The following is a 22781-nucleotide window of genomic DNA, read 5'->3' on the forward strand; positions in this document are numbered from 1 at the left end:
CAATTGAGAGAAAGAATCCTTTTAATCTTAAATGTCAAAAATTAAAGCAACTAGTCTCAACAAGTCATCTAGGGTTTCTTCAACAATTAATGCTAGAAAAGGATGATTCCCCTGCCTTTGACACCTGTCTGAAGATGAGGTGAACCATCCAAGATAATAAGTGTTTTTTCCCTTTTAATGGTGGCTTAGGTAAGCTAAAAAATAATTTAATAAAGGACTATTTTTAGGTGAATTCACTGAAGATACATAGCTTTTAAGGCTGGAGTTACACAGCATGAATCTCAAGATGAAAAAAATTGTTCCTAAAACAATCAACCCTTTCCCCAGTCTTTCAATTTCTTCCTCATATTTCTACTGAAGGAACTGCATTGTATGTTACTGCTACACATCTTGTTCACTATGGAAGTACTACTTGAATTTAGAGAAGATTAAAGCTAGCCATAAAGTGTCTGATTTCTGAGGTATGGATCCTCAGAAATGGACAGTATCAGAAAGGGAGGCATCTAAATTCCATTTACATCTCACTTTTCTGGTCTAGAGTGAAGCTGAACTGGAACTCCCACTGCAGACACTTGGCTTTGTATATTAGGTCATCCAATTCTGTACCCAAAGTGCTCTGCTACTCCTAAGAATGGAAGAGCTTGAGGATTTGACCCCAGGTTTCACCCTTGCCAGGCTCACACAAGGCTACTGGTTCTCCCAGTCCTGATATTAACAATCAGATATCCTGGAATTTTCAAGGAAAATTTCTGATAAAATCTGTCACACATATCTGTGGGAAAAAAATCCTATTTTTGTTGAACCTGACAAGGACACTGTGAGAGGGCCTAGTTGAGAAAAATTCTGTCTGTGAAATAAGGTATTTTGGTATGAAAAGAGCCCCTTGTAAGAGTCAAATACTGAAAAGCTAGGACATGATGAAATGCAGCATTGAAGGACATGAATTGAAATTGCTTTAAATACATTCACAGTCACACTGCAGTCTTCTGCTGGATTGTGGCTTACTGCAGTTGTCAGGTTACATCTCCACCAACGTGAAATATGACTTTAAACACCCTTGTGAACATTCCTTGAAAAGAAAATGAGGTGTATCTAGCTCAAACACAGAGGCCAGTTGCTGAGTTTTCCTAACATCCCTTCCTTCTGCATAAACATACCAAACTCCTGCAGCTGATCTCAGACACTGAGTCTGTCTAGAAGTGTTTTGAGTGGTAAATGATGCCTTCCAGACTTATATTAGGCAGATTTCCTGGTAGGGATAATTTTTTTTTTTTTTTTACAGTTTATAATTCTTCTTGTGTTTTAGAAAACCTAAAGTCGAATTTTTGACAGTTCAGGAATTGGCAAATGTAATCAAAGACTACCAACCTAATCCTAGAGCAGCTGTAGTTGCTGAGAGTTTTGTCATCAAGTTAAATGAAAACAAAAACCAATGTGTGTATCTAAAAAAGCCCTAACCCCAGAATAGATCAGTATTAAGGATGAAAGATGTATTTGATTATTGATAATGGAACTGAATTAAACTACTTTCGAACAAGAAATATCAAAATTACTACATTAATACTAGTTTCAAATCTAGTAATTTCTCATATACATGAAAACAGCAAAATAAAGGCATGTAGGTAGGGAAAAATACTTTGAGGATGAAAAACCAAACTTTAATGAAAAAACTGCCTAACTAAAAACATCTAGTAATATTTCTGCTGTAATACCTTACTGACATACTGATTACACTGATTTTTAACCAACAATGAGAGGACAGCCTGTGTTCAGGTTCAAGTGGGATGAATACATTAATCTATCATCTTCTCATGGGAAGTTTGCTTTCTGTTTAGGATGCACAACTGCAAAAATATTGTCATCTTAGGCCAGTCATGGAAGACAGTTTATATGTGCATAAGAAGACGGTTTATATGTGCATAACATTTTTCACAAATTCTTATGTTGTGGTTATCCAGTTTCAAGGATTTCTGGTTGTGTTCTGGCACTCAGTGAAAGAGGGAGTGTGATGCAATTGAAGCTGCATGGAGAACTCACCTGATCCTGCCCCGAGGGCGCTCAGATTGCTCTGACATAAAACTTGTGCTGCTGAGGCGAGAGGCACTGCTGGTTCGGGAAATGGCTGACACATCACTGACATCACTATCTGATGATTTGGCAGAGACGTTATCACAACTTCTGTACTGATCTGTTTGTATGTTATACTAGAGATCAAGAAAAGAGAGGGTGAGGAGTCTCATCAAAACAGTACACATTCATCGAGACAACACAGGACCTAAGAATGTCAATTCTCTTTAACTGCTTTTAGATATAACAAAATTGTATGAAATTCCAAGATATGCCTACATTAAATAATGCTTTTACATCTAGTGCAGAAATGAAACATGTTATTTATGGACTAAAGAAGATACTTGGAATAAAATAACACATTGGCAATTAAATAGGCTGTTGGTTCTTCAGCACACTAGAACTTACAATAAAGAAATATTATATGAAATATTTATGCAGCAGACAGACATCTCAAGCACATGCATACCATCCATTTGGATATAGACTCTGTTTTAAGTTTTTAAAATATTAAAAATATATGCTATGAAATACCTACACATAGCACTGCATATGAGCCTGAATGAAATGTAAGGCTACATGAAAGTATTAGGGACTGATATCAGTTCCTAAACTCTATAAAAAAAGAAAAAAATTACATTTTCTATCTCAAAATTTCTCTTTGTATTGTGATACTAGAGGACTAGTTAGGCAGAAGGCTGACTCAGTAAATAGAGAATTTTTCCAGGTAATTCCTTGATCTAGTTGCTTTTACATCTGCACACACCTAAGAACTAGCAGAGGACCCAGCAGGAGGAATATGTGGACAAACATAGAAGTTACTTCACTTTTCAAATCAACTGTGACACCACACTACCTAATGCTCTTATTGCTCATATCATCAGCCAGACAGGTACAAAAGGAAGCTTCAATCCTAGCAATGACTTACTTTACTTACCTAAATCTTCACTCACAGAGATATGAGGACCAAATAGTTTTCAGGCTGACAAAACTAAAACTCACTGTCATTAGAGGAAGGTACTCTTGGCTGGGAAGGAACTAAACCAGTGGCATACTTCCCAGGGTATATTATGGGAAAACTATTAACACATAGGAGCACTAGGCAGTTTTTGACATGACACTCTAGAGAGTTCATTTTCCAGATCTGTGCTCTGCAAAATTACAAGTGATAAAAGTTTATTTATGAATCATACACAAATCTCTGGCTGTCTGTGAACATACAAACTCCAACTAGGCACTGGGCTGCTGGCTGAGTCACTCAGCAAATGCCATGACAATTTCAAAAACCTGGCAAACACAAGCTTGGGTTTGTGCAGATGAGTGTATCAGGTCTCCTTTCCTTAAGCCAGGTTTAGCTTCTCTTGCTCCAGTGCCTGTCAGCAGCTATGCTTGTGCACACTTGGAAACCTCTTGGTAAAACATTGAACATAAAATGAGGAAGTCAACAGGAGTAGAGAAGGGGAAGGAATAAAGCAATTCTAAGCAGCAATTGTAAATATAGAAATCTACAGGACAAATGGAGGTTATACAAATTTACTGTCTCTCTGTGTCTCTCAGGTGTGCATTAGAACACTGCACTAGAACAGAGCAGAAACTCTAAGCAATACCATGTGAGGGCCTTGCAGTGCCTAATTAAAAACATCTGCAGGAGACAAGGCTGTAATAAGAAAATGGGTAACAGAAAGGACTCAAGTACCATGATGCTCAAAAATAAATTCAACTACAGCAGGAATTTACTGGGAGGTTCTCTTTACAAGTGAATTGTGACTTTACTGAATATAAATGCCCAATGGGGTGAGACTATGCTGATATGTTTATTCAGATCACCTTTTGTTAATGGCTTGTAGATTCTAATAAACAATTTTGCTAATTGCTATCCTTCAGACTGCAAGATAAATGGTAACTCCAAACTGGAAACACAAAGCATAATAATTCTTATCAGACCTATTTTATAATAAGATATCATGTTTTCCTTCTAAAGTCTAAAAAAATATTCAAAGCAAGAATACAAGTTTGAAAACTTTTTACTTAGGCTAAATATTCAGAGGCTAGAAAGCTGAATGGTTAATTCTCTCCAGCATAAGTTAAATTGCCTCAGTCCTGAATCAGACTTGATGTTTTATGCAAAATTCCTAAAGAATTCCTAATGAATCCCTCAAGCTCTAAATGAGACATGTAAAAATATGAAAACTATCTGGACACATGGAATGATCTGACTTTCCATTAATCTAAACAGATTTGCAATCTGCAAAATCATCCCATTAAATAATAAAATTTCTATTGATTTCAATGAAATAGGGATTTCACGCATCCCATATATTGAGATTATATCTACAAATTAATCCTTTGAAGTTGAGGTTTCAAAAATTCTTTGTTTAAAATATAACCAAGCAGTCTCTCTCAAATGCATGGGGTTTCTTAAGTATAGCATCAGACTGTTTCAGAACCATCTCCATGCTTAATTTGTATTTGCTGAAGACAATCTGACTTCTTCCCTCTGCCATTATAATGTCCAATTACTTCTCTTCCTCATCAAAAAGTCCATATTCTCTTTGTGGCCTTTGGTTTGAGAGTGTACACAGTGAACCTGCAGTGGTAGAAGGCTTAGGTGGTCCCTGAGCAACCATGACATGCTGCTGGAGAAGGCAGACTCCCCCACCAGAGAACCACCAAGGCCAGATGCAGTGACTTCTGGAAGCTTTCCTGCTGGAAGCCTTCCTTCTACATATTGAGGGAGGTTTTGGCTGCTGGCCTTGGTTCCAAGCCACACCTGAATCAGGCTGCTAGCACTCAATTTATGATTCAACAGGTGGACTGGGTATGTCATGAAAAAGACCCCCTGTTTCACTTGTACTGAATTTGTTCCACCTTTCATGGGGTATCCAGGTGGGCTGGGAAGGATGGGGAGAGGGGAGAGAGGGAAAGCATCAAGCATGGTTGTGCACCTTACTGGTTAGAATACTGTGAGAGAAGTTACAAGTCCCAGTTTGTGTATCAGTGGCTTTTTAGAGGTTCAGCCTCATCAATTGACTGTTCAGTATCAATATGAAACCATTTACTGGTGCAGGAGTCTTCAGCCCAGGTATCATCCTGTAAGTGGCAGCTATATAGATACCCTCACTCTGTTTTGCTCCTTATAATCCAGCAGTCTGAAAAATGAAATTGTTTTGTAGATATCAGACTGGCTTAAAAGACAGTTTTTCATATGTTGGTAAACAGAATTTTACAGTGACATAAGACATAAATAAAAGACTGAATGCATGTCTTCTACTTGCCTTGTATTGCAATCACACTGCAAAAAACATCCTAAATGAGATTTTCATGGCATGGCTGAGCTTTTCCTATCCCTTTACACTGTATGCCATGGCTGTGATTCCCAAGAAACTGAAAACCTTTCCCTTCACAGAAATAGAGATTAGCACAAAAAGTAATGATGCTGAAAATTAATGCTGAGTGCTACAGAGTTTGCATTTTCCTACCACTACTTCTGGATTTAGCTTTTCCTTCTTATACCTGCTGCTTCTAATTAATTCACTGACTTCTACAGGAGGCATACAAGTTGTTCTAATGATTTCCTACCTGCCTCTGATACAATCTGATAATCAGTCATCTCAGCTAACAGATGAACAAAATTAAGGCAATTTTGAAGTTAATCTTTTTCCCTTCAAATACAGAGAGAAATAAATCGTAGTATTCCATACAGCAGTGCTCATTAAAATGAGAATATTTTACTACTGCAATACACCTGAATGTACAATTCAGAAGAAAAATAACATGGGCTAAGATCCTCTTATATGGTACCTGCAATGAAGTAATGTCTGCAGGTTTCCAACTGGGCTCAAAAATAATATGATAAAGTTCTATGGTAAAGCAAAAAACTGCTGCTCTTTGAAACCGCACATATATTTGCAATAAGTTTCCCTGATATATTATATTTAAACATTGCATCATTTTGAATCTTCAAAATGAAGTATATTTTCAGTGCAACCACTTTTCTTTCAGCTCTATATCTTAAAGCTTATGTAACATTTCTTTTCCAAGGTGCACTATTCATCACATTAGGAGAGTCACTGAAGTTTGCAGCAACTTCAATAGCAATTACTAAAGAGTAGGTCTGGTTTTTTAAAAATTAATAACAACTAGTTTCAAATGCCAAAATTATCTGTGCTTTCCTCGCCTGCATTACAAAAACAGACATCTATAAACTGCTGGAATGCAGTTCTTCCATTCACTTTATCACCTGTGGAGCTGTTGCTTCTTGCTCACCAGCAAAATGAGAAAAAAGGGCTATGATGAACTGCAGATCTGTTAACATCAATGGGAAGACCATAGCCACAGACAAAAAGAGTGTACTTCACAAATTATTTTACACCTCCTTCATGACTAACAATGTTAGCAATTTTACTGATTATAAGGCACATCTTAGAAGTCATTTAACAGTTCATTATAATTGGATTATCTTTCATATTAGAAAGTATTTCTAATATGAAAGTATTTCTATTCCTAAATTTAACTCCCAAAACCATGAAGAATACAAGAGTTCAGAGTGTACTGTCCTTTGACTGCAAAAAAAGCCCCAGGTGATCAACCTTGACAAATATATACCTCATTAGGTGCTCAAAATGAGGAAATGAAATGAAAAAATAAAATGGGTTTAAAATGAGGTCATTAACATGAGAAAAGGGAAATACAGACCAGATGCACAGATTCATTCAGGGACTACAGAAGTCTTGAGATCACATCTATCTTTTGACGCACTCTAATGAGGAATTTTGTCAGAAAACACTGAATCCTGCACAAAGCACCTTGAGTTTTATGATTGCTCACATGCGGTTCCTGGGAAAGCTGCTGGCATTCACAGCCCAGCAGTTGGCACCTCAGGCTGTTCAGGGCTCACCACTGACTCCCACCAGCTTCTGTCTTAGGAGCAGCTCACACCATGGTCCAGGGGCCACTAAGCACCAGTGATTCTAAAAACCCTTCCTACAATTGTATCCAACTCCTATGAACACGGCTCAGCTTCCAAACAGGGAACAGTAAAAATGAGCGAGTCAAACCATGAGGAAACTGCAGTGAAGCCCACAGGTCAAATGAATGGAACTCACTAAATTTTGTAAAATCCAGCCAGCACTGGAGTGACTGCCATCTTAATACAACATATATTAAAGATTTTTTTCTTCAAGGTGGGGGAAGGGGACCAAAAAGTATTTATCTATATCCAAAAGTATTTTCTATATACAGCCCTAGATGCCTTACCCAGCATAGCTTAACATACCCAGCCTCCTATCAGGTCAAGTATCCTACCCAGCCCCTGCTTTAGACATTAACTGCTAACACATAAGAGTTAAGACAGAAACTATTGAGCTAAATCCACAGTGCCACTGAACAAATGCCATGATTACGCTTTTATGCTAAATGCTTTTCAATCACATACAGTCTTAAGTCAGTACTGCATCTAAATATAGAGTGACATCCTTTTTAAGTACAAACTACAGTGCTCTAATCAGTAACTCTCTTGAATAAACAGAACTTCAAAAAAAAATGTTAAGCCAGAGCAGCTGCAGCTTTGTGTTTGTATTCTACGTGTGGCATCTGGAATAAAAAAACGTACTGTATTTTGAATTAAAATTGCATTACACTGTAATTCACCTGACCTCTGTGCAAATCCAGAATTATGCCACCAAATGTTTTGATTCGCTCAAGCACTGAAACAGCACAAATATGTGCACACTAGCTACTACACCTCACCAATATAAAAGAAAGAAGGCAGACATGTTTAAAGCTCTTATTCAAACTCTTTTGACATCCTCAGAGGTCTGGTGGCTTTTTAAATTCCCTTTTTTTAAAATTTTTTTAGCTTATTAGAAGTTAATTGTTTCACATAAATGATGGAGTCTTTCCACTGCACTGGGAGGAAATAAGGATGTGAGCTTTGTGAAAGCCTCAAAACAGAGTGGAACAGCCATGAAGACGTATACAAATGTTGCAGGGCAGACAGTTGCCTATTCTAAATCCACTAATGGATGTTCAAAATGGAAACCTGCATAGTACACTTTTGGAAAATTATTGCTTGCTTACTGTAACTAGAAAATTAAGAAACTGAGTGGGAAAAATTCCAAAACTGTAATGCATCAGAAATTGACTGGAAATTGCAAAGGACCAGTTACAATATCTCTGTTTAAAAAAGGCTTGTTTCAATATAAGAGAAAACTTATTTAACTTTCATGAATTATTTTGTATATGCATAATTAAGCGTTGCAAATATGATCCAGTCCCATACTGAAGGAAAAATTTTGAATAGTTTAGAGAATTTTGTATGCAATAAAACAAACATATTTGCAAATGCAAAAATATTGGAAGAATCAAACCCATGTGAGTTGATTGCTCTGAAATGCAAAATGGACTATTTTCTTAATGTTCAGTACAGTATAATTTCTCTTAAAAATGTATTTATTTTCTGGAGCAGTGGGAAAACACTGCTATTTAGGAAAGAAAGAAGCATTTTGGTTAAAGAGGGAAAAACTCTACTTGCATTTGCTTTTTTTTTAATAGTCAGCTAATATTTCTTTTTCACTATTCCAGAATGCCTATTATACCACTTAATATTTTTAATTTCTTTAAATAAAGTTAGTCTTGTTTCTGCAGCTTTTGAAGACTTTTCACAAATTTTGGCAGCAGAAATTTGGTACAGTCTTCAGTTCTGAGAAGTCTCAGTCATCAGCTTTATCACAACAGCTGATATAACATACTACATTTTCAAATGTCCAAGTCTTCATCTGTCTTGGTTATTTTTTTGACTCTTTCACCATTTTCTCAGGATAGAGAAAGACAGTAGCATAGGGTTTGCTTTGGTAGCATTTTTAAAGTGATGACTATCACCACAGTGAAATTAAGCAAAATTCTGAATAGAATAATTCAGTGCTCTTTTGATTCAGTACTCATCATGATTTCTATTTTGATTTCCACATGCATTTAAAACCAAAAGAAGATCCTAAAAACCTCAAGGTTCTAAGAATAAGAGAAATTTGCAACATTGCATGTTGATGTTTTCTAACAACTATTTAACCATACATTGGATCTACACTGATCAAATAAGAAAAACATATTGGAGGGCCAAAACAATGCTTATCATAAATATTGGAGAGTTAAGATCAAAAAATATGTTTCAGAAAGATAAATACAAAAATATCCATCAATCTGTAACATATAATCTAACTGAGACACCTGGCCTTTGACTCTGAACAAAGGTCTCTGGTCATCCTGGCAAAAGTCCTCAGAGTGCATATTACCTCTCTCTAATGAAAATTTTATCAACCCTATTTTGACTATTTTCTCCTACCTTGTTAAATGGTTGGGAAGTACCACAGAGATGCACTGCATCTCACCCTCTTGCCCTGAGTGGACATCTTTTGAAGGTAGCAGCAAACCCAGTAGCAATTGAGCTGCTTTAATTAAACAAATTCTTGCTTCTGATAGAGGATCTCATTGGAAATTTCTACCCCAGCTGTTGAGGTTTTTAATAGCACTGATATCCCACAATCTTGCCATTGAGGACTTAAAGCCTTGTTTCTCTTCCTTTTGAGAACTGCTCATTTAAGTTCTTATTCAAGTTGTCCACATATTTAACTACAACAAGATCTTAAATCAATCTTTCAAATCTGTTAGGTATTAAAATTTAGCTGCCAGATTTCCTATTTAACCATTCCTAAGTAAACTTGTGATGAGTACCTCACTTATACATTATTGTAACCTCTATCTCCAGGAGCATCCAGCTCCTCAGAGCTTGAATTGCAAGCAGCAGCGCAGATGTGTGAGACATGTCCAGAAGTTTGCTTAGAACCCTACACAGTCTAAATTACAAAGTTATGGCCTATCATTTTAGCCTTATCAAGAAAACAAAATCCCTCTATAAAACTTTGTTAACGTAATTTCAACGTATTCCACTATCACAGAAACTCTTTACACTTTTAGTAGAAAAGGAAATCAAAGTAATCAGTAGGCACTTCAAGAAAGAAAATAATTTATCTCTGACATTATTAGGATGCAAAAAAAATTATACAAATATGAGAACATCTGCATGAGATTGGACCTAGTTCTGTCTAGATCTCTCCACATCAGACAGCAACAAGGGCCAGCCTACTCTTTCATGGCCTACTTTTCCAAACTCCAGGGACTGGGAATCTAATGACTTCCTAAGGTAGATGTGAAAAGTCTCTTTTTAACAACTGTTGAAGGATCTTTCTTCCCTGAACTTTTTCTTTCCGAAAAGCTTTCCTGGAGTTTTTAAGCATATTGGTTTTTCTAGATTCATTTTAGTTCATGCCAAAGACTAACTCTATGGGGGCAAAAATGATGCTAAAAAGCTATTACTTGAAGACATTTCTGTCAGGATTTAAAATACAGTGTTCTTGAAGGTTATAAAATATTTTAAATAAACAAGTTTATGCCTTCAATTTTCAAGCCAAAGTATCATTCCAAGACTACTGACTTTACCTTGGTATATTGCTCACGCTCATGTTCTTGGCTAGAACCAGACCCTGATGTCTGATTATAACGGTGCACTTTCATTTTCATCTGTCTCGTTCGCTCCTCCACTACTAAGCTTGCTGCAAAAACACACAATGAAAATCAATTAAAAATAGAGAAAAAGTTTTGGAAAAAGCAAATGATTTAGCAACAATTTTAGCTCATTTCTATTTCAACAAAACAAAGAAATGTACAAACATGTAGAACAAGCAGGGTGTAAGCACAGAACAGAGGAACACTAATGTCAAGAAATCAACCATTTTCATTGTGAGAGTCTTTACCTGAAAATGGGCAGACATCCCAATTTCTACATATAATCAAGCTGGTGCAACAGATATGAAAAGAGTGAAAAAAATTATGTGGCAGGCTGAATTATACACCTGTTAAATATTCTGGATGCAGGGGACGTAAATCCATGATCATCTAAACATGGGGTTGTTTAAATGTAGAAAATATTACAGTAGCATTCTAAGAATTAATGCATGAAACAGGTAATAAAATTTATTTTTTAAGTAATTAACTCCTCCTACTATCTTGAAACATAGCAGTTTAACATAGCTAAGGCTATTTGAGAGGAATAATTTCTCCATTCAACCAGTCATATCAAAAACACAGTTATTTTCTAGAAGTTTGGTTTTTCTTTAACAAGACCTCCTTTAAAATCACTACTTTGTCCTGCAATGATCACCTTTACTTCAAATAATTATTTGTTCTTGTGTTTTCAACTTCCATATGGCAGTGTTTCTTTAAAAACAGATATCTTGGCCTTCAAGGAGCTGTGGTGCTATAAAGAGCATTTTCTTCAACTTGAACAAGTTATGGCAACTCATATTGTCTGTGCCTGCCACAGGCCTTTGACTTGCACTAACAGAGAGAGTGTTGTAAATGCCCCTGAGCCAAGGCTTCCTTCAAGTAACTTAATCTTTGTGGTAGTAAGTAAATTTCAGAGCGATCTATATATTCTGTTATTCTCAAACTTTGTAGCATTTTAAATTCAAAGCAATACAGGTAACATCAATACCATGAAACCTGTCACTTTTTAGCAGTTCTAGAACTAGACCAAATATTTATCAGCAACTATTCTAAATCACAGGAGTATTTGCTACATTAATTATGGTTTAACAGGTTATAACATCTCAGAAAAACTTCTTTTAAGTTGGAATTTTTTATGTGTCATGAATTTAGTTTTATTTGAGGCAACCTCCACAAAATCATCTGCTTTTGTGCCAACCATGGATTTATATTACTCTCTACAAAACCACTATTTTTCTAAGTCAAAGCGCCCCTCCCCAGATCAGTGATAGGAGAGAGACACCTATATGAAAGCTGCCTGTAATCAACCTGCAATCAGAAAACACAGATAATTTCAAATTACTGGAAAATAAGTACTCTATGTATGTTCAATTAAGAGATACTAAAGTTCATATGTGTGGCTTTTATGCTGTTAGTTATACACTGTGGCTTTATTTTTTGGTCTGTGCTTTGCCAGCACAAAGATATAAGGCCAAAAAAAAAAAAAAGCACTACACTCAGGATTAGATATTTTAAACTATAAGCTACTGCACAAATCACAATTGTGCCTGCACAATCCATTTGTAGCATGCTTGGGGAAATGTCAGAATTCTCTGTGTGCTGGTTGGGTATGAAAGTATATACAAAGGCATCATTGTGAATTCCTTCTGCACTTCTTATTTAAAAATAAGAAAAATAAGTACAACAAACTACATTAAAATTCTGCTACAATTACAAATCTAAGGCATGAAATAAAGTTATCATTATCTTCAGTCTCCCATAATGCAGAGTCCAATCTAGCAAATTCTGCACATGCAGAATGTCACACTGGGCCCAGCAATTATTCCAGATGACTAATTATGCCAGTAAATGTGTACCTTAATTGCAATGAGTCCAGTTCCACCATCAGATATGCAGGCACAGCTCCAATTACTTCAATGGAAGTTGCATGGAGGTATCTGAAGGCAAAATTGAGCACTTTAGGTGAAATTTTTAAAGATGGCCTCTTATGTTAAGGACAGATATGAAAGGATTAAGATAGATCAATTAGGGACTGAAGTAAAAAAAAATTGGTATCTTAATCCTATCATACGTGCATGAAATAGACTGAGGATATGAAATCAGAGGGAAAAATGAGACCCCTTTAAAAATTTAGCCCTACATGTGTATGGTGCACAGATTAGAGTTACTCTAAACATAACCCTTTATTTGTGTGAATTTTAGGTCCTTTAGCCTGTCAACTGTAGGTTATACTAAGTAATATATATGGTTTGTTACCCTGTATTACCTATGATACCTGGGAAAGAATATTCTGTTATGTAATTTCATGATACTTCAGAGGTTATTACTTCAGTCAAGACTGAGTAAATATTCAACCTTAATTCTGTAATTCTTGATTTTTATTATGTTTAAATCCTTAAGCTTAATACATTTATGCTCTGGTTTTTCTTTATATATATATATTACTATATCAAAGAATGTGAGAACAATTAATGAGCACTGTGAAGTAAATCTAATTCTCCAATGGAAAAATTTGATTTTGTGCATGAAATATAATGCAATTTAGCACCAATTAGCTGTGAATTTATTTCTAAGTATGCAGTTGCATGAAACTACTCTAGAAAATCCAACTGTGTTCCTTCCAGCTTTATTTACAATGCACATCTGAGCATATGTTAAGTGTAACTCAGTTGTGTGATGGAAAATTTTATCTGCCTGACCAGTGGCTTGGGAAAACCTTTACATGTTAATCATGAGAAGCAGAAAAAACTCTAACACAGGAGCAAAAGCACATTAGCAAAAATGTAACAACCATAGGTAACAACACCATATGATCACATTGCATTCCTGGAACATGGCTGGTTACCACAGGTAACAAAAACTTGACATAAAAAGTACTTAGCCTGTCTATTAGAAAAATATGGATCTACTTTGTTTAAGGACATCACTATTTACAGAGTGCTTTTCCTGGAGGTCTTGAGAGGTAGAACTACACAGTAATTTACACATCAAAGCACTGTAATCCCAAGACCTTTAAACTCTATAGTGGATCTGGAATTAAAAAATGAAGATTTACCCTAAGTGTCTCAAAATAGTGGTAAAACTACCATCAGTATCAGTTGTGTCAATGTGTTATTCTCTGGTGTCAGAAGTCACACTTCAAAGAGCTGTAACTCTCATCTCTTCAAGGGCTGATAATTCAGACATGAGATCAATCAGTGTAAAAGTAATTGAGAGAACTCATTGATCAGACTGCTTAAATAAAGGGTGCAACCTTATAGTCAAAGCTTACTACTAATAAACCACACGAAGGTTAGCAACAATGATTTACATAAACAATCAAGCCATGCAGGAGAGAAAAGACACACATATGAATGGAATCAAAATGTAATATTTCAATTCCATTAATCTATTTAAAAACCCGTCTGACTCCTGTAATGCCAGGTGTACTGGGTCTGGCTGGGATGGAGGCAGTTTTCTTCACAGCTGCCTGTTCTTCTAGTTGTGACTTAGTGCTGATAACACATCAGTGTTTTAGCAATTGCTGAGCAGTGCCTGTACAGCACCGAGGCCTTCTCTGTTCCTCATGCTGCAGCCCCCTGCCCTGTCCTGGCTTCCCCCTGCCCCAAGTAGGCTGTGAGAAGAAAAAGGTGGGACAGGTGACCCCAACTGACCAGAGGGACCATTCCATACTGTATAGCATCATCCTCAGCAATAAAACTGGGGGTAGCCTACAATATGCAATTCTGTAGGACACTACTTGAAAGAGGCATGGAATAAACTAAAGAAAATAGCTACAGATCTTATTTTCACCCTGCAATCTACCCTCAAAGAAAATTAGGACAGACTAAGAGTTGTTTTGTCTTAAAGAAGATAGCCACTTAATTTTTCTAAGACTTTACCTGTTTACTAAGGTTTTATGTGCTAGTGACATTCCTTTAAATATATGACTATTATGTTAAGATTTACAGAGTTACATCTGGTGCCACTAACTAGCTGACAGCCCTCATCTTTATTACTATCCTCAGAAAACTGCTATGGGCACGTTTCAACCCCTAAATGATGTTCAACTGAGGGAGAAGTTAGAACTGGCTAGAATCCTAAATGTTCAGAATATATGCTATATTTTCAATTATGTACAAAATAGCACAATAATCAATATACTGTACTAATATATCAGATGAAGTAGGGCAGATAAAGTTTTCCTTTTTTCTTTAATAAAACCTTTCTAGACAGATGTGTCATATGGCATATTTCTGTTATCCACAGATTATGAATCTAACAATTCAAGTAATATGACTTTATAAGGAATTAAACTTGCATTAGCATCAACAATAGACCTATCCTATGAAAATCACTGAGAGCTACAAAAGCAGCACTAATAGCAGTGGCCAGTACAAAGGAAACAGAAGTAATTTTAAGGTCTAAAGTTCTCCTTTTAAGGTTTAATACAGGGTTTAAGCTCCATGCTAGATGCAAAATTCCCAAATGACATGATGCCTTAAACACCCATCTATTAGGCTAACAGCATAATATAGGAAACTTTTGTGGGTTCATTTAAATAAAGATTGTAGAACAGGCAGCAATAATGAACTAGCAAGAAACAGCAAAGATGCTGTAGCTGCCTTTCTAGTTCTAGGTTTTTTTTATTCTTGAGCTCTAACTCTTTGCATATCCACCTCTCTCAAAGAGACTCTACATTCTGAAAATTTTGGAAAACAGTGTATTTTGTCAATAAATAACATCTAATAAGAATCCTGTCATACATTTCAAAAAGGGTAGGTAAATCAGATAAGTAATAAGATATATGTTTAAAAGATAAAAGTCAAGTGATTAAGCCCAGGAACAAATTTCCATCCCTTGTACTCATTAAGTGAAAATACCTTTCTATAAGAACATTCTTGCTCAAAGCCAAGCATGGGCTTAAGGCCAGAATGACTGGTGACATTACATGGTCTGTGATTCAAACTGGTAGCCATACTGTGCTTTTCTAGCTGGTAGAAAACCTATGGATGTCTTAGCACTGGCCATACCATTTTCTGTAATGATGAAGTCTGCAAAAAAGGCAGCCTTTTCTCATGAGGCACTTAATATTTCTGTTCAAGATGGTCAAGGCAGAAAGAGGAGGTGCAGGCAAACAGTATGACTTGGAAAAACTCCAAATCTTACATGCACTATTAAATGTCAGAGGAAGCTACATAACAAAGAAATTGGCATCAAGATTTCAGATAGCTGCAACTCTCTCCAGAATGTATCACACATCCATTCTTTATGATGCAAATTTTAGGAGAAAAGGTCTAGAAGTCTAAAATGACACAAAGATTTCTTACATAACAACATACTGAAAAGTAAGTTGAACTTAAAATTTATCTCCTAAACTTATAATCAGTGCTTCTGGGGCAAACTCAACAGGTTCAGGCAGGGGAAGAGAGAACTGCACTTATTCCAGAAGACAGGAGAGGTCCGACCTATTCTTCAATTTCAATCTTCATATTAGGAGGAAAGGTTGAACAGTGACAAACAGCTACAGCTTTAGTGCCATCAAGAAGCATATACACAGCCTTTCTACTCAGCAAAAGCTAGGAAATTAATCTGTCTGAGCAACGTAGATGTTCTGTGGATGGGAATCAGGGGGAAAAAAAACTATCTGTTTTGAGGAATTATATGTGAAATAATAAAAAAAAAAATCTTGTTTGAGAAGTGGCAGCTGAGGAAGAAACTAGGCAGAACTCATGTCCATAACAAAGACAAGGAAATAAAGCAGCAACAAGATTTGGATGGGAGAGTCCTCTAGTGCAGAGATGGCTGTGTGGGACAGAAAAGTCTCACTGGTGTTGGACCAGGATGATCCATTTCAGAAATAATACAGTGTCTCTATTTCATTTCTGTTGATCCTGCAGGATGATTTTTGCAGTATGCACACACAAAATATCCTTGCAATAGGTTTCATGGCTTTAAAATTCACAGCAAACTCTACCAGAAAATTTAAAAAGCACACAAAATCACGAGCAGATAAATGTTCTGAAATATAAGGTAAGTAAAACCAAAAAATCAATTTGTTGCCAAGATGAAGAACTTGCTATGACTTCTTTGAATAAACAACTTCAAAAAATAATGGCAACATGCAGATAGTGAGGGAGAGAGTTCTGAACCCTGCTCTACCTGACCAGAACCTACTGTAGCTACTTCAAGGTTGTATGCATGGATTTCCTCTCCATGGGAGCTAACAGTTCTCTGGACCTCCTCCCAGTGATAATTAAGGCACAACCAAGGGACATAATCAGATTTCCAAGCTGGGAGATGAGCTTGGATCTCTCAGTACACACGGAGGCATGGTGGCCATCTTGATATTAACAACTCACTCCAGAAGGAAGATACAGAAACCTGAACTGGATGATGCAACATTCAGTTCTTTCTCAAAGAGCTTCAGGGATGATCCACAGAGAAGCTTCTATGTAAAAGGAAACAACAAGGAAACAAACACAGACCTCTTAAAATTAGGGAAGAAAAAAAAAACCTACAAAACAACAAACCACTGATTTTGGCAGCAAAAAACCCCCAGCATTTTCATAATCTGCTGAAGACTTTATTGCAACCTTTTCCATTGATGGAACAGATGTTTGTTGCAGACTCATATGGTCAGTATTGTTCACTTCTGTAGTATATACTCTCCCTCACATTTATGTCTCCTTTCATAAAAAATCCTGTAACTCCCCCATCCTCATCTCTAACTCACCTACTATCTAATCTTATTACCTCTTGTAAGAAGTTACAGTGAGCTACTAGTGTAAATCAGCTCAAATTAAGATATTTATGGTCCCCCAGATCTGCTGGGACTTCACTCTTCTGGCTGCTCTTCTTTTGCCCAGCCCTTTTTAGCCCCTGGGTTTCATCTGCCATCAGCTCCCTTGAGCCAGAGGAATCTGTGCATGTAAATATCCCACCACCTTCTACACATGCCCAAATATTGAGGCAGATCCATCCAAATCTTGTGGAAACAAGCTCTTTTACAAACCTGTTAGAGACAGTCTAGTTTGTCTGCACAAAGTCCATTGCTTTAAACAAAAAAATATCCACTGCAGCCCAAATCTTGACAGAGGCATAATCAACAAACAGGTAAGACTGATTTGTATTGTCCTGTTTGAGAGAAATATAAATACTGAGACAGAAATAATTTGCAAAATCAACCACTGTTAGAACTCCCTTAAGTCATTTCATAGTATATTCTAAACACTGCAAAAATAACATATAATTGCTAACACCTAAGTTACATATTTCTTTTTCATCTCTTTTTAACATTATCATGAAAACATACTTCTGTATGTTTGACGTGGGTGTTGGAGTTCCTACCTAGTGGAGAGGTTGCTTTGTTTTTACCTAAGCATCCATCCCTTCAGAAAGTAAAGTAGTTGCAGGAAATACTTTGATTCAAGTTCAACTCACAGTTTGGCTGTGACCCACCCAAGCCTGTATTCATACCAGAATTTCCCAAGATGAGCAGGACTCAGGAATAAAGGTTAGAAAAGGTTAATCAGTGCTAGTAATGTTTATGTAGCACAGTATTTTGATTTTAACATTAAAAGGGAGGGGTAAGTTTTAAAAAAAATTTTCTCTACAAGCTTCATTTGCATTTTGAAGTAATTTCTACTTTCAGCTAAAAGGGAAAAAACAGGACTTTTCTGCAATGTGGCTTTGACAGAGACGTAACAGACTACAGTTTCCATTTTGTGGGGCAGCTTTAGATAGCTGCTGTTTGAGCTCACTGATTCTCTGGTATTAGCACAGGCATGAATTCATAGAGGTGAGCATTGTATGTCTGCCCCTAAAACCTACCCCACAATGGGAGTAACTTTGTGACATGAGACTGACATGCAAATAGAACACAGCTCATTCTTCAGAATGTCTCGGCATGAAAAAAATAGTTTCTGACCTTTAACTATAGTTAACTACAGTTAAAGAAACTATAGTTTCACCTTTAACTATTCCTAAGCCCACACCTAGGAAACATCCTTCACTGCTGCCAAGGACCATGGCTGCATCTCTAGAAGCATGTGCTGTGCAGAACTCAAGAACACTTTAGGAAAAATCTTAAGTCTTTGTGTGAACATTAACTCAATCAAATACTTTCTGAGCCATATTCTGTAAAATATCATGATTACCTCTGTTAAATCCAGTACATTGCATTTCAATAGGCACATGAGAAATCATGAGAGATGAGAGAAACCATTGTCAAATTCTAAAGAGGGCATCAGATAGCACAGAGATATTTGAGAAACAACCTTTTTGTATGTCAACACTGTTAACTAAAACCTATGCACTGACATGGAGTATAATGAAGGAAAAGCCAGTATCAACAGCTGCCAAACATTTGTAAAAAATTACATAAATATTTACCTTTTGTGGGAGAGTTAAAATTCTCTTGCTCTTCAATGAATTAAATGCACGGAATGATGGAAACAGAAAAAGAAATCAGCAAATTTAAAGTTAGATAAAGAAATGTGTTACATGTGACAATGGCATGTACAGTAGTCAGTACTCCAGCAGATGTAAAAGTAATGTAGAAAATTAAAGTGATAAACCATGACAAATAATAAAGCCTATGACTTTTTCTTTAAAATTAACAGGAACAATGATGTTACAGAGAACCAGATTGTGGAATCTTTAAGTATTCTGCTAGAGAAGTATCATCATACCCAAATTTATGAAGGACATAAAACATTGTTTTAAATATCACTCTTACTTCTGAACCACACAGCACTATTTGAAGCCTCTTCTGCAATAATGAGTGTTACAAATTTATTTTCTATTAACTGAAATCTATAATACTCAATAACCAGCAGACTATTAAAAATCCATTTTTAAGGAAAACATAAAAGATTATGAGGCTTGAACTCATTTACGAAAGTTAACAGTGTGAGAAAAATACTCTCCATTATGAGTAAAGATTCCACAAGCTGCCTCAAAATATGCAGTGCCACCTAATAATTTAAAAATAAAACCAGAAATATGGAGACAAAACAAACAACACTGATAGGCTGATATCTAAAACTGAAAGGACTTATTCTTTTTCTTCTGCCACTCAATTATTATACTGATAGATTTGAAAAATTTTTTGACTGAAAAGGTTTAATCTTTTACCATTACCACAACCATACTCTCACTGCAACGACATTTCAATGATCAAGTACACAAACACAGAACTGTTTTCACTAGCACTTCTTTTTCTTTTGGGATCTTAAATTGGTTAAATATAAAAAGATACTTGCAACTCAATGTATTATTTGACAACATACTGATTTTCTGTACTAAATTCCGATTCTTGTTTGTTAAAAGAAAAAATATTGGACATCAAAACACTTTGTTCCTCTGTGATGTCACCATTGTACAAATATCACACACATGAAATTTATACACATAATCCCCATTCAGTTCCAGCAGAATCTTCATGTAGTTTTCCCTGATGTAACAGCAGCACACATACACACACATGCACTTCACCTTCCATACAAGTGCTGCACACAGCTTTTTCCAACATGAGCTAAGGTACAGCAACACCTAATGCTGGATGCACGTTTGCTTTGCTCGGTGTCACCACGTGAGCCCTACTGCTGCAGCCAGATGCCACTGGAGACACACAACCCCACTGCTCCAGTCAGGTTTAGAGATGCTCTTTATGTGGAAACAGACTGCTGTTATCACAAACCTTACTCTCATTATGTGACTTCTGAAATAGGAAATTACGTTGTCAAAGCTATGAAAAAGAAACCCAAAGAAGACCCAAACAGAAGGCAGATAGAGGAAAAAAGACCTGTTTTTCACAAATTACCCCTGAAAGATTGTTGCTATACCACAGCCATTGCATATTTATATTGCTGGTCCATGAATTTCAACAGTGTTTTTTTCCTTTGTTATTTACTTGACAGAGCGATAATATAATCCCTACTATCTGATGGTATATTCACTTCCTTGATCAATACAATGATCAACCATTATGCAAAAGTACAGAAACCCACCCTCAGTCATATTCAAGCAAGAATTCCTGTGACGTTTGATAGCTGCAGGGACAGAGGACGACTGAGTAAAGACCACAGATGTACCCTTTATATGAAAGTATAATTTTAAAACCATGCAACTACACCACAAAGTTGTTATAGAAACAGCTAAAAGGCAAAGTCAACGCAGAATCCCCATCCCTCTTAACTATTGCACAGCTCCACTCAAACATGATGCAAATAAAAATACAGTGATGCAAATCTCTTACAGCCCAGCACAGAATGACATATTGAGAATACACCATTGTCCTTACCATGGCTTAGAATTTCACTGCTTTAGTCACTGAGCCAAAACATCTTCATAAAAAATGTTATAAAAAACTCTTATAAAATCATCCATTAATACAAGAAAAATCAAAACCACTTCTTTAGTAGCATAAGTTAGGGAAATTACTATTAAATTGTGATGCCTTGAAAACACACACAGACACACCTATACAGGACTAATTTTCAATATTCAAACATCTCAAGACCTTTCAATACAACAGTATCCCAGTCTTGTGTTCTAATAAATACTGCTGAGAGGGTTGCAAAGGAAATAAATATAACTACATCGTCCTTGAATATGACTGTAATAAAAATAAAAATCACATTGCCTAAAAATTACAGAAGCCTACAGTCTTAACTGCATCCACTTTTTAAAACCTGCATGCCCTCAAGTTGCTATTATTTAGTTAGTATTTTCTCAAATATAATATAACTATTGCCTCACCTCCACTCTAAAGCTACACAAAGCTGCTCTCCCCTTCAGAACATAATCACCAAGACTGCCATTTTTTCTCTTTTTTTTCCAGTGTGACTTATAACACTGTTTAAAGGTTTTAATCCTTAAACTTGATCTTTTCCTCTACATTTAAGTTTGTTTCTCCATTCCTGATCAGTAGTGTCCTATCAACTCTATTTCTGTAATTGAATAAGGATCACTACTTTGGTCTTCTCTGTAACAACTACTTCTGTGGGTTTGGTTTGTTTTTTAAGAAAGTATGTGAATTGTTCAGGATCTTGGAAAACTACCTTGGTTTCTTGTAAGTTGAATTTTTATTATTCTCAGACCTCCAACCAGAGTAGCAACTGAGACAACATCATTTGTAAAGACAAAGAAACAAGCTTTTGCTTAGTTCTAAACTTGACAACAAAACGGAATGTCTGAAATACGTCAGCCAAGCCTTATTAGCATGGATATGATCACTTACAATTGGTAGCTAAAGATTAGAGATTAATACTTATAATATCACTCTACTTCTCCACATGAAAACTGCTACCAGTCTGTCACTCCTTCATTAAATCTCATTTGTTCCATAAGGAGGACGTTAAAGAGCAATAAAATTACTTCACTGGATTCTTCTATGTCTTCTGAATGTTCAAGACAGCAAATAAGAAGACCATTCTTGATATACAAATATGTAATTTTTTTGTAGCAATCACTATGCCTTGTGTAACAGACTTAAATGCACATATCTATGTATTTAGATGAGTATTTGACCCTCATAAAACAATAGGATTCTTATGGAATGCAAAGAAGTACTTTACTATAAAAATGATACTTTATGGCATATCACACTGGTTTTCCTTGATGCATGACGTCAAGATGACCATCAAAATATAGAAAGAAAATGCATTTTGAAATATTTCCAAGGATATTGCACTAGGTTTTGACATCATCTATATCTACAGTGACTGTGAATTTAAACCAATAAGGACACACACCAGTTCCAAGCACAGTTAATGCAAATCTTTTACAGACCTCCATATGTTTTGGGTTCAATACTACATTAAGGTCAGATCGCTTCTGGTTTGACTCTGGTACTCATTCATCAGGGATTATAGAGGTGAAACTAATATTAAAATCTGGTACTGAAAATCAGAGCAAGTACTGTGGTCTTATGGCCTTAGTGAATTTAATTTTTTACAGTAGCATTAAGTTAGATATACTAGTATATGTACTTCAACAGATACTGACACCATTTTTTAAACACATATTATAAAAACTATTCAACTTAGTACTCCTCTGCAAACACGTTCTGAGCCTGAACAGAGCATTAAACATGGGTAAAATAAGAAAAGCTCCCTTTCAGAAGCAAAGTCAGTCATGCAGACGAAACCCAAGTACTGTGCAGAGAAGGA

The 22781-nt window shown here is 36.1% G+C and overlaps 1 protein-coding gene across 26 annotated transcripts in view; it reads right to left on the bottom strand.

The window, feature by feature from the left end:
* RIMS1 (regulating synaptic membrane exocytosis 1) overlaps positions 1 to 22781 on the bottom strand; it is a 306557-nt gene that overhangs the window by 56194 nt on the left and 227582 nt on the right. For 13 of the 26 annotated variants that reach the window (XM_071444802.1, XM_071444874.1, XM_071444813.1 and 10 more), the window contains 2 exons: positions 10561 to 10673; positions 2038 to 2204 (listed from right to left, as the gene is read on the bottom strand). The exons of 9 other annotated variants lie outside the window; for them this stretch is intronic. In XM_071444802.1, coding sequence (XP_071300903.1) covers positions 2038 to 2204; positions 10561 to 10673 — 280 coding nt within the window. Of the gene's footprint in view, positions 1 to 2037; positions 2205 to 10560; positions 10674 to 12482; positions 12570 to 17620; positions 17743 to 18999; positions 19030 to 22781 lie in introns of those variants that run through there. 4 more of the 26 variants (XM_071444970.1, XM_071444950.1, XM_071444959.1 and 1 more) reach the window with 4 other exon arrangements.

The sequence above is a fragment of the Agelaius tricolor genome, unplaced genomic scaffold, assembly GCF_023055355.1.
Source record: "Agelaius tricolor isolate 1412-34295 unplaced genomic scaffold, bAgeTri1.0.p SCAF_1, whole genome shotgun sequence".
NCBI classification, from domain to species: domain Eukaryota; kingdom Metazoa; phylum Chordata; class Aves; order Passeriformes; family Icteridae; genus Agelaius; species Agelaius tricolor.